This window comes from Enhydra lutris, unplaced genomic scaffold, assembly GCF_002288905.1.
Source record: "Enhydra lutris kenyoni isolate GAN:26980312 unplaced genomic scaffold, ASM228890v2 scaffoldscaffold46, whole genome shotgun sequence".
Lineage (NCBI taxonomy): Eukaryota > Metazoa > Chordata > Mammalia > Carnivora > Mustelidae > Enhydra > Enhydra lutris.
In genome coordinates this window covers 8,256,257-8,269,184 of record NW_019154130.1, presented here as the reverse complement: position 1 = coordinate 8,269,184, position 12,928 = coordinate 8,256,257, and the positions used below count along the sequence as shown (strand labels likewise).

Genomic DNA, 12,928 nt, shown 5'->3' with positions numbered 1-12,928 from the left:
GCTAGGGTAGTTCTTATTAGGTTTCTCAACTGTTATTTTTCCTTTTCTATACTTAACTCTTTGGAAACTGGCCAGTAATTCCATGGTGTGGATTTGGGAGTGAGATGACCACAAATTTCATCACAGACTGTGTGATCTTGGGCAACTTACCTAATATCTCTATGTTTCAAAATTCTCATTTTAAGATGAAGATTGAAAAGGTACCTATTCCACCAGTTTGAAAAAGTGAAGTGAGAAGGTGTATGTGAAAGAGCTTGGCACAGTCTCTGGCACAGTGCTCATTAATGCACTCTATGATTATTGTTATTATCATCACCAGTTTTTTTCTAGGCATGCATATTTAAATTTTAATAGCAATTGTTAACTTGCTGTTATGGTAGATTCTAAAGACTTTGATGGGTGCCTGGCTGAGTCAGTGGGTAGAGCATGCTCTTTTTTTTTTTTTTTTTTTTTTAAGATTTTATCATCCATTTGATGCAGAGAGAAAGACAGAGAGCACGCAGGGGGAGGAGCAGGGAGAGGGAAAGGGAGAAGCAGACTCCCCATGGAGCAGGGAGCTTGATGCAGGGCTACATCCCAGGACCTTGGGATCATGACCTGATGTGAAGGAAGCCACCTAACGGACTGAACCACCCACGTGCCCCATTTTCTTTTTTTTTTTTTTTGAGCGTGTGACTCTTGATCTCAGAGTTATAAGTGCAAGCCCCATATTGGGTGTAGAGATCACTTAAAAATAAAATCTTTAGGGCACCTGGGTGGCTCAGTGGGTTAAAGCCTCTGCCTTCAGCTCGGGTCATGATCCCAGGGTCCTGGTATCGAGCCCCGCATGGGGCTCTCTGCTCAGCAGGTAGCCTGCTTCCTCCTCTCTCTCTCTCCCTGCCTCTCTGCCTACTTGTGATCTCTGCCTGTCAAATAAATAAATAAAATTTTAAAAAATGTTATAAAAAATAAAATCTTAAAAAAAAGTAAATAAAAACTTTTGATCTAGATCCTTTAATTAGTATTTTTCTTTCTTTCTTTCTTTCTTTCTTTCTTTCTTTTTGTTTTTTTAAGATTTTATTTATTTGTTGGAGAGAGAGAGCATGCACAATCAGGGAGAGTGGCAGGCAGAGGGAGGAGTAGGCTCCCTGCTAAGCAAGGAGCCCGATGTGGAATAAATCAGTATTTTCCAAAGAGTGGTCTTCAGATTGAATTAGCATCTCTTGGAGTAGAATCCAGGAAACTCATGTTTATCAAGTTTCCCAAGGGATTCTGATGTGCACTTAAGTTGGAGAATCATTTTCTTGGACACTAAAAAAGCCAAGAAAGGAAGAGGGAAGGAACTGCAGTAGAAGGGGTCAACCCCAGCTGGTCAAGGCTGACACAGGGGACACTGCAGTGCAGGGGATTACTCTGGTTCTCTACTCAGAAAGACCTGAGTTTGAATCTAGTGACTAGTGTGGCCTTAACTTAGGTTATGACTCTCCTGAGCCACACCTAAGTGGCTCCCTCCCTCTCCAAGTCTTTGATAATTAACACTTTATCAGCTAGGATTTCCCTGACCACATTATACATAAAAAATTGCCTTCCTCCTCCACTCCCCAGTCCCTGTTCTACTTTTCTCAGAATCAATTATCATCATCTAATATGCTGTTTTGTCTGTCTCTTCCACTACAAGTAAATCTCCATGAAAATTTTATTTATTGATGTAGCCTGGCACATAATAGGCATTCAATAACTATGTGTTGTATGAATTTAATTACTTTTGCCCTCCAGTTTTACTGAGGTATAATTGACAAACTGACTGGATTATTATGAATCTAGGATGCTTCTTAGCTGGTTGAACCCAGGAGAGGGCTGAAGAGATCTTGAACTTTTCAGGCAGATTTTTACTGTAGAGCAGCATCTCCCCCTCTCCCTCCCCCTTTTTAAGTCAGCTCTCTGCCCTCCCTGGGGCTTGAACTCATCAACCCCAAGATCAAGAGTGTCATGCTCTACAGATTGAGCCAGTCAGGCACCCCTGATCAGACCCCTTTCCCCCACAGTTCCTTGAGTCAGTCTCCCAGAGGAGTTCCTGATTCCTCAACAGTTGGTCACAGACAAGTCTAACTGGTCCTCCTTCGGACACAGAGGATAAATACGACAAGCGGGAGCAGCTGAGCTCAACTTTGACCAAGAGTTTCTCCCCTCCTTTCCTCACTACCCAGTACGTGACTCGGAAGAGATTTCAATACCAACAGCCGTCTCTTCCAACCTGGTTGATTCCATCGGGCAAAAGGAGGAAAGATTCCTAACGAAGAACCCACCGCCGTACCGGTAGAGGTCCAAGGGGCTCGAGGGCTTCCCCTTCCGCGCAGGGGCGGTCAGTTGCAACTCTGCGACTATCGCGATAGAAGACCGAGATCGGCGCTGGCCCTTTAACAGCCCCTTCCCGAGGGCCTGCCCCGCGCGTGCGCACTGCGGTTCTGCGCTTGTCATCATGGCGACGCGGGGCCATGTGCAGGACCCTAACGACAGGCGCCTCCGGCCCATTTACGGTGAGTGCCTGGGGCCAGCCTGTTGTCGGCCGGACGCGTCGAGGGCTGTTGAGGCCGGGGCGAAGGTCCGGGAGGGGTGCTGAGGGGGCGGGCGCGGAGCTGGCGGATGCGGGGGGCTGACCGCGCGGGCCTCTAGGCCGCAGCCACCCGCCTCGCGTAGGCGCCGGCCGGGCCTTCCTGCGCCCTGCGGTGGCAGCGACGCAGTCCAGGCAGCGTCAGGTCGGCAGAGCTGGCCCGACGTGCAGGCCCTGTGAGACACACTCTCGCTGAGACGTGCGCTGCCCGCAGGCTGCGTTGTTAATGCCACACCAAAGAAGACCCAGAATCTCAGATGGATCCCAAGCCAGGTGAAAGCTGGCTCCGGCGTGAGGGTGCGACACTCTTATTTGAGGGAAAATTCCTTACTGAAGACTTTTTACTTCCGAGAATCCAGTCTAGGGGGTTGTCTAACTAGCTGTGCTCCGTGCACATGGAGAAACAGGTCCAAAGAGGGGAAGGGGCTGATGCAAGGTCACCCAAATCGAGTCAGGAGCAGGCCGTATTGGAGGCTCCCAATCTAGAGCTCTTTGGTGGAGAAACAGCTGCTCTGGGAGCACGTGGGAGGCGGGGTGGGGGGGTCGTGGGCCCAAAATAGCGGTGAAGAGACAGTGTTAGCTCTTGTCAGAGGGGCATGCAGGGCTGCTGCAGGGCTTTTCCTTTTTGCAGCTTCCCTTGTGCTTGCTAAATGGATCCCCCTCCTTAACGCCCTCAGACTTTAAGACCTTGATGTCACCCTCCTAACCGGCTGTGAAAAATCAACAGATTTGAGTCAGGGAGAAACACCTTTTCGGTAACCGAGATGTTCTGTAATTGAGCAGTGGCCCTTTTCCTCTCTCTCCTCATAGATGCTTGGTTTATCTTAGTGAACAGTGAGGAAGGCTTCAAGGTCAGTGGTTTTTGCCAAACTAGACCTCGAGCTTATAGTGTAAATGTTACTAAATTGAGGTTTCTCCACATGGCTGAGATCATTCAACTTTTTTGGAGGAGGGGGTGACTTTATTTCTGGCACAGTTGGTCCTGCTTTTAAAATTTGTATGATGCTTTACTCACATCTCATTTGATTTTAGCAGCAACCCTTTGAGGTATGAAATAATAGCGAATGTGTGTAGACCGATCATTCTGTCATTCTCTGTTATTGGCCCTTAACATGGCTTATCTCATTTAATATTCACACATTCTCCTGAGGTGGGTAGTTTTTTTCCAGTCCTGCAAATCCCTCCCCCCCTTTTTTCTCCCCACAGATGAGGAAAATGAGGCATTGTTGATGTTGTCTAATTTTCCTAAGGTCACTCAGCTAGCATTTGATGGAGCTAGGATCTGAACCCCAGTGTCCCAAGCTCACCCTCTTCACCACTGCTAGAAAACACCTTACTTTGAGCTGAAGGCACTGACTTGCCAAAGGTCACACTGGTGGTGAGTTGCAGAGATAGGACTCTCTTTGCATTTCCCCGTGGTGTTTGTTACCATACCCTCCAGTATATATTTTCAGAGGGCAGGGATGAAATAAGGATGATTGAAGGGAGGAACTGAATCTAGCCAGGGTTCACAATTTCTGGCTTATTATGACTCTGCAGCAGGAGCTGCCTGCAGACTTTTTTTTTTTTTTTTAAGATTTTATTTATTTATTTGAAAGAGAATGAGAACATGGAGGGGGAGGTTCAGAGCGAGAAGCAGACTCCCTGCTGAGCAGGGAGCCCAATGCGGGACTCCATGATCATGACCTGAGTGGAAGGCAGTCGCTTAACCAACTGAGCCACTCAGGCTCCCCCACCTTTTTTTAGAGTTTTATTTATTTATTTAAATAATCTCTTTACCCATCATGGAGCTCGAACTCAACCACCCCGAGATCGACCCTGAGATGGAGTGGTGTGCCCTACCCCCACCTTGAAACTAAAAAGATTCGGTACTTTCCCTTTTTCTTAATTTAAATTCTAGTTAGCTAACATGCAGGACAGTATTGGTTTCAGGAGTAGAATTCAGTGATTCATCATTTATGTATAGCAAACACCCAGTGCTCATCATAACAAGTGCCCCCTTTAATACCCATCTAGCCCATCCCCTACCCACAAGATTAAGTACTTTTTTTTTTAAAGACTTTTTATTTACTTATTTGACAGAGAGAGATATATCACAAGTAGGCAGAGCAGTAGGCAGAGAGAGAGGGGGAAACAGGCTCCCCGCTGAGCAGGGAGCCCCTTGTGGGGCTCAATCCCAGGACCCTGAGATCATGACCTGAGCCAAAGGCAGGCCTAACCCACTGAACCACCCAGGTGCCCCTTTTAAAGATTTATTTACCTATTAGAAAGGGAGAAAGCACTCAGGTGCTCAGAGGAAGGGGGATGTGGGTGGGGGGAGAAGCAGAGGGAGAGGGAGAAAAAAGAAACCCAAGTAGGCTCTGCCTATGGAGCCTGACTCGGGGTTCAATTCCAGGATCTCGCGGTCATGACCTGAGCTGAAATCAAGAGTCTGATGCTTAGCTGACTGCGCCATCCCGGTGCCCTCAAGATTCGGTATTTTTGAGAATAATTGGATTTCTAAAATTGGCTCTTGAGGACCAAAGAAAATGCTTTTGGCATCCCATAAGTCTTTTAGAGATAAGTGTTTTGAACTACCCAGTAAGAAAAACCTTGTTCATTTTATGTTGCTAAACATTATTATATGTTAACTAGAAGTGACAGGTTGTATTGTCAAAACTGAAGCCAGGGGGCGCCTGGGTGGCTCAGTGGGTTAAGCCGCTGCCTTCGGCTCAGGTCATGATCTCAGGGTCCTGGGATCGAGCCCCACATCGGGCTCTCTGCTCAGCAGGGAGCCTGCTTCCCTCTCTCTCTCTCTCTCTGCCTGCCTCTCTGTCTACTTGTGATCTCTCTCTGTCAAATAAATAAATAAAATCTTAAAAAAAAAAAAAACTGAAGCCAGAATTATGTAGCTTTTGTTAAAGTTAAATGGGAAGAGTATTAGAAGCTTTCAAGAGTTCCAAGGCAATTAATATGAATTGGCAGGAGTAGGAAAAGAGAGGGTACCAGCTGCCCTTGACTAATGCACTTTTGACCTCCAAACTTTGGGATAGCCCCTGCTTTTGGTACCCCTAAACCACTGTTGTTCCTTGACTTCATTAGCTATTAAATAAAAAGCTTATGTTTAGTAGGTAGTGCTTACCCACCAGTCAGAAGTTCAACAACTGTCAGCATTAATAGAGTGCTTATTTGTATGCTAACTGTCCAATAGGTAGTAAGATTATTGTGATCATAGTAGTAAACTAAAGGCTGGAGATTAACTTGCTCAGAGTTGCAGCTGGTAAGTTGTAGATCTGGATTTTGAACACATTTTACTGAGTTCAGAATTAGCAGCATCACTATCTTTGTATAGCATTATTTGTACTGTCAAGGTTTTAGCATTTTACAGCTGTTGGAAACTTGCCTGTGACCTCAGCTTTTGCTGAATATTGTTTAGGGTAGACAGGACTGTATGGGTGATTAACTGTGAAATTGTGGTGAGTTGAGATGTGGTGGGTTGAAATTATGTTTTCAAGTGTTTAGGTTTGGAATAACTTTTCAGAAAGCTCATTAGTTGAAACAATTTCAGAGTGCTTTTCGTTACTCATAAATTGGTTTAGGTATTATATTTTTAGTGTTTGAAAACCACGCCTGACCTTACCAGAACACCTACTTTATTCATTTTCATTTTGCTAAAATTACTGTCTTGTGCTATGTGGTTCTTTACAGATTTTGTACTCAGACATGGTGAGCCCAGTGCCTTTTTTCTACCATTATTATTAATTTAAAAATGTTTTTAGTGGTTGGGGGACAAGCAGGGTGGAAGTGATGGTCAGGTATGGCATGTCATAATGTGTAGAATACAGGAATTGCTAGGTAAGCAATTGTAAAATAGAGAGGTTTCAAAGAAAAAATATTCCCATAGTTTTTAGAATGCACATACACATTTTTACTTACTTTCTGGCACACGATCTTTTGTTCTAATCTTTTACTGGCTTCCAGTCTTGCCGTAGTCTGGGTCAGATGTAACATACTTCCTAGCTGTGTTTCCTGAATGATAATGACTTCTTAGTGAGTTAAGATATTTCCCTTTGGTGCCTGGCCAACTCCAGGTAATTATTCTGCTATAGTTCATTAGTAAACGCTTGTTAAGTCCTCAGTCCAATGTGGTACTTATTCTGAGCCTTCTGTTGGGCATTGTTAGCCCTGCGAGTTTTGTCCTGTTTTCCGTCAGGAGTGGTAGGACATCTTGGTGAGTGAGGATTAATCTTGCCCTTCTTTAGAAAAGTCACTTGGTATAACCTGTTTTCTTTTTTTGAAATTATGACCATTTAAAAGGGTCTGACTTAGACCTATACATTCTAAAGCATTTTAGACTTAAAAGAATGATTTTCATGCACAGAAAACTCTTAGAAGAACAGTGCCTGGTTGGCTCAGTCCTTAAGTGTCTGCCTTAGGCTCGGGTCATGATCCCAGGGTCCTGGGATTGAGCCCTGTGTTGGCTCCCTGCTTGGTGGGAAGCATGCTTCTCCCTCTCCTCCTGCTTGTGTTCCCTCTCTCGCTCTCTCTCTCTCTGTCAAATAAATAAAATCTTTAAAAAATACATGTTAATAAAAAAAATAAAATCTTTAAAAAAAAAAAGGAAATTCCTACAATGAGTAGAACATAGTGGGAGCATAGGGCAGGATTAAGAGACTAATCTTTTCATGCTATGCTCCTATGAACTGTTCGGATTTTTTTTTAATTACTATTTTTTAACTGTGGCTTGCACTGTTTTTGTTTAAAAAATTAGTTGGGGCACCTTGGTGGCTCAGTCGGTTGAATGTCTGACTCTTGGTCTTAGCTCAGGTCTTGATCTCGGGGTCATGAATTTGAGCCCTGCATTAGGTGCCATGCTGAGTGTGGAGTGGAGCCTCCTTAAAAAAAACTTAGTTGAGGGGTGCCTGGCTGGCTCAGTTGGAAGAGCATGCAACTCTTGATCTCGGGGTTGTGAGTTCAAGCTGTTGAGGATGTAGAGATTACTTAATAACTAAAACTTGAGTTGTGCCTGGGTGGCTCTTTGGGTTAAAGCCTCTGCCTTTGGCTCAGGTCATGATCCTGGGTTCTTGGGATCGAGCCCTGCATCAGGCTCTCTGCTCAGCGGGGAGCCTGTTTCCCCCTCTCTTCTGCCTGCCTCTCTGCCTACTTGTGATCTCTCTCTCTCTGTCAAATAAATAAATAAAATCTTTAAAAATAAATAAATAAATAAAACTTGAAAAAAGAAAAGAAAGCTTTACAAAAATTAGTTGAAGTGTGTGTGTGTGTGTGTGTGTGTGTTTTTAAGATTTTATTTATTTGACACAGAGAGACAACAGCGAGAGGGAACACAAGCTTGGGGAGTGGAAGAGGGAGAAGCAGGCTTCCTGCTGAGCAGGGAGCCTGATGCGGGACTCGATTCCAGGATCCCAGGATCATGACCTAAGGTGGAGGCAGATGCTTAACGACTGAGTCACCCAGGCGCCCCTAGTTGAAAAGATTTTTTAAAAACTTAATAGTATGAAGCCATCACTAATCATTGGTTCTTAGAACTTACTGTTGTGGTCAATTTTTTTTTTTTAAGATTTTTTTTTTATTTATTTGACAGATCACAAGTAGGCAGAGAGGCAGGCAGAGAGAGAGGAAGGGAAGCAGGCTCCCCGCTGAGCAGAGAGCCCAATGCGGGACTCGATCCCAGGACCCTGAGACCACGACCCGAACCGAAGGCAGAGGCTTTAACCACTGAGCCACCCAGGCACCCCATGTTGTGGTCAATTTTTTATGCATGTCATTTTCCTGGTAGACTGCTCAATTTCTAGAAGACTGTCTTTTTCCCCCCTGTATGGTTTGTTCATTTCTCTATTCCTTTCTTCATTCACCTTATTTATTGAGGGCCCAATATGTGCTAGGCACAATGTAGATTCAGGGAATGAGTGAGTACCAAACAGCACAGCAGAGACATGGTTTCTGCTTTCAAGGAGCTTGTTTCTTAAAAATAATGGTACACATAATCATTACACTTGTGTTAAGAGCTTTTTTTTTTTTTAAGATTTTATTTATTTGAGAAAGATTGCGTGTGCATGCATGCACGCGTGCGCACACACACACACCTGAGTGGTAGGGAGAGTGAGAAGCAGAGCAGGCAGCTTGCCATGGGGCTCAATCCCAGGACTCGGGGATCATGACCTGAGCCAAAGGCAGAGGCTTTAACCCACTGAGCCACCCAGGCGCCCCTGACTCTCTCTTTTTTTTTTTTTTTTTTTTTTTTTTTAGATTTTTTTTTTTTATTTTTTATTTATTTGACAGATCACAAGTAGGCAGAGAGGCAGGCAGAGAGAGACAGGAGGAGGCAGGCTCCCTGCTGAGCAGAGAGCCCGATGCGGGACTCGATCCCAGGACCCTGAGATCATGACCTGAGCCGAAGGCAGAGGCTCCAACCACTGAGCCACCCAGGCGTCCCATGACTCTCTCTTTTTAAAAGTAAGCTCTATGCCTGACATGGGGTGCAAACACATAACCCCTGAGATCAAGAGGCGCATGCTCCATAGACTGAGCCGTGAGCCAGTAGACACCCTAAGACTGATCTCTTTCTTACTATCAGTATCCCTAATTGTGATTGGACACATTAATCCCAGGGCCTCTTCTACCTGGCAGGTAGACAGGCCTGCCTGTGTCATGGTCTACTGTTGTCTGCATATGTAAGAAAGAGTCACTTCTCTTCATATTGTTACCCAGGAAGGTGGCTGGCTCAGTCATTTAACAGATTTTGATAGTCTGTTGCCAATAATTTAACCCAGTATTTCGCAAATTTCTATCATTCTTCTAACCAGTCTGATGATTCCAGCTTTATTATAGTACTATCTGTACTATTAATTACTTAGAATTTTTCTCTAATTTGATTTTTAACTTAAATTTATTTTAAAATAACCTATCGGGGCGCCTGGGTGGCTCAGTGGGTTAAGCCTCTGCCTTCGGCTCAGGTCATGATCTCAGGGTCTTGGGATCGAGCCCCGCATCGGGCTCTCTGCTCAGCGGAGAGCCTGCCTCCCCCTCTCTGCCTGCCTCTCTGCCTACTTGTGATCTCTCTCTCCACTAAATAAATAAAAATCTTTAAAAAAAGAAAGTAAAAAAATTAAAATAACCTACCATTATCATTAATGGAGTACCTGTTACTTACGCTGAGAGAACAAAGTGGTAAAAATAAAAGATGAAAACAAAACAATGTTGTTAAAGTTTTAACTAGATTCTGGTATTTGTATAGCTGAATCTGAAGTCTATTCTTTGCTGTTAAAAGAAAAAACATTAGAAAGTATTAAGAGGTGGCTGGCTCAGTTGGAAGAGCATTCAGCTCTTGATCTTGGGGTTGTGAGTTTGAGCCCATGGTGAGTGTAGAGATTACTTAATTAATTGATTGATTGATTTAAAAAGATTTTATTTATTTGACAGAGAGAGAACACAAGCAGGGGGAGTGGTAGAAGGAGAAGCAGGCCTCCCTCCGAGCAGTGAGCCCGATGTGGGGCTCAATCCCAGGACTCTTCATGACCCAAGCTGAAGGCAGCTGCTTAACGACTGAACCACCCAGGCGCCCTGAGAAAGAGAATCTTAAGCAGGCTCCACACCCAGTAAACAGCTGGACGTGGGGCTCACTCTCATGACCCTGAGGTCATGACCTTAGCCAAAATCAAGTTGGAGGCTTAACCTATAGAGCCACCCAGGTGCTCTGGGATATCATTTTTATTGACCTGTTTTCTCCAAGGGCTACATAATTTATATTCTAGAGTCAGGAATGTAAAATGAAAATAGACTTTTCCCTTCTAGGCATGTAGGAAGGGGGAGCCTGACAGCAGACTGGCTGAATATAGTGATATAGTGGAGTGTCTTAGTTAAACTTTTGGGTGCAAGGAGCAGAAACCCATTGACACAAGCTCTAGTGAAGGGGGCTTGTTGTAAACCCTGGAGCCTAGCGCAGGAATGTAGTGTTCAGGGTTTGATGGAAACTGGAGAGCTGTCAGGATCTAAAGTTTTTTTTTAAGAGTTTTAAAAATTTATTTATTTGTCAGAGAGAGAGCACAAAGAGGAGGAGTGGCAGAAGGAAAAGCAGGCTCCCTACTGAGCAAGGAGCCCAATGTGGGACTTGATTCCGGGACCCTGGGATCATGACCTGAGCCAAAGGCAGACACTTAACCGACTGAGCTGTCCAGGCATTCCTAAAGCTTCCCCCCCCCACAATTTCCCCTGGGCTTTTATCTATGTGTATTTATTCTTTGCTGGGTTCTTCAGACTGCCTTTTTTTTCTTTTTTTCCTTACTCATGAGTTTACCCAGGGTTCACCATGTTGGCTTTGTGACCACACCAAGATGTAATCTCTCCCTACAAGCTTCAGTTAGTTAGCACTTCCCTGACCCCAATCCTTTGATAAAGATAAGTGACATTTTTAATACTTTTATAAATGTTATGTGAATGAAGAGGTGAGATAACTCCTTTTCTTTACTCCGCATCAACTAACTTGCATCCCCTAAGGCTTCTTCAAAATGGAAATTTTGGAGCTGCCAATGGTAATGTCAGACTCAAAATATTTATTTCCTTCCAAGTGAGGTTCCCATAGTTTCCTGACTCTTGCTTTGTGACTCAGTGTTGCAGTTACAGTTTACTAGGGAAGAAACCTGATTTACCCTTGGGTCAAATATCCACCCCATTGGGTCTACGTAGTTCCAAGGTCTAGACATGGTCATCCTATCCTGCTCCTGCAGTAGACACAGTGGGAACCATTCCCAGAGAAGAGGGCATGGGCAGGTAGGTGTAGAGGGAAAAGTTAAATGCCCTTGTAGTCCTGACCGCTGGTCTCATCCATTTATGGGCAGATCTTCAGAACTGGGTTCTTATTACAGATGTCTAATTACTCTTCAGGATATGCTCAAAGAACCTGGAGTCTTACAGGAATGAGTCAGAAGTACCTTAGAACTGACTCAGAAAGAGATCAGCCCAAGAGAAAGTATCCTTTATTGAGCTGAAATAAATGTCAGGTATTTCCCATAAGGACAAATGATGGCCTATTGGCTGAGCTATTTAAGAAAACTGGTGTTAGATATTTGGGTAGTTAGGCCAAGATTGTATGCTTTTAGTGTTTTCTGGTTCTCTAGTTTCTCCACCCGAATATTAGGTGTTTTTTCTAGACTGCAGTTGCATCCATAGCAAGTACGTCTTTGACCTTCCTCCCTAGATTGTGATTATGTCCAGAGTAGGGCTTCTTAATCTCTTCACCTAGCATTCTTGGTGTTCATCTGTGTTATGGCATTAAAGAAAGACTGAAGAGATGAAACCCATAGGTTCCTGTAGCTCTGTTTTAAGTTTAGTCTAGTATTCATTGGAGGAAAATGGAATTCGTTAGGTAAAATGATAGTTTTTCCATTATTTGGGGCACTCTGGGCCACCAGTGGCATAGGTTATTTGAGTTGTTTATGCTTCCTTTGTCCCTTGCTGATTTGGGACCTTGATAGATGGAGTGGGACCATAAGAGGTAGTAGATTGTGAACTGGCCTGCATTCAGTCATCTTTCTATAATTAGAATTGACAGCTACCACCCTTGTTGCCCACCTGTAACACTTCTTACTTTCCTTCTCTGGAAATGAATCTTTGTGTGTATACGCGCGCGCGCACACACACACACACACACACACACACATATTTTATTAATGTGCCTTATTTGTTAGAGCAGTTTCAGGTTTACAGAAACATGAGGGAAAAATGCAGAGTTCCTATGTATCCCCACAATCCCACTCCCTCCCCCCAGTTTACTCTATTGTTAATATCTTGATTTATTATGGTACTTTGTTTCAATGGCGGAGCCACTACCATAGGTCATTGTTGTTTCTTTTTTTAAAGATTTTATTTATTTATTTGAGAGAGAGAGCATGAGAGGGGAGAAGGTCAGAGGGAGAAGCAGACTCCCCATGGAGCTGGGAGCCCACTGCAGGACTCGATCCTGGGACTCCGGGATCATGACCTGAGCTGAAAGTAGTCGCCCAACCAACTGAGCCACCTAGCGCCCAGGTCTTTTTTTTTTTTTTTTTTTTTTTTTTTTTTTTTTAAGATTTTGTTTATTTGTTTTTGAGAGAGAGTAAGCACAAGCAGGGGAAGGGGCAGAGGGAGAAGCAGATTCCCCACTGTGCAGGGAGCCCAATGCAGGATTCGATCCCAGGATCCTGGGATCATGACCTGACCCATCCAGGTGCCCTGATAGGTTATTTTTAACTAATGTCCATAGTTTGCTAGTTTACATTAGCATTTATTCTTTGTGTTGTATCTTCTCTGTGTGTGTGTGTGTGTGTGTGTTTTAAAGATTTTATTTTATTTATTTATTTATTT

At 44.0% G+C, this 12,928-nt stretch overlaps 1 protein-coding gene across 1 annotated transcript in view; it reads left to right on the top strand.

The window, feature by feature from the left end:
- Positions 1-2,386: 2,386 nt before the first annotated feature.
- Positions 2,387-12,928, top strand: part of LOC111156487 (N(alpha)-acetyltransferase 25, NatB auxiliary subunit) — a 69,440-nt gene continuing 58,898 nt past the window's right edge. The window contains exon 1 of the mRNA XM_022517419.1: positions 2,387-2,516. Within this exon, the coding sequence (XP_022373127.1) occupies positions 2,459-2,516 (58 nt within the window). The 5' untranslated portion in view covers positions 2,387-2,458. The remainder of the gene's footprint in view (positions 2,517-12,928) is intronic.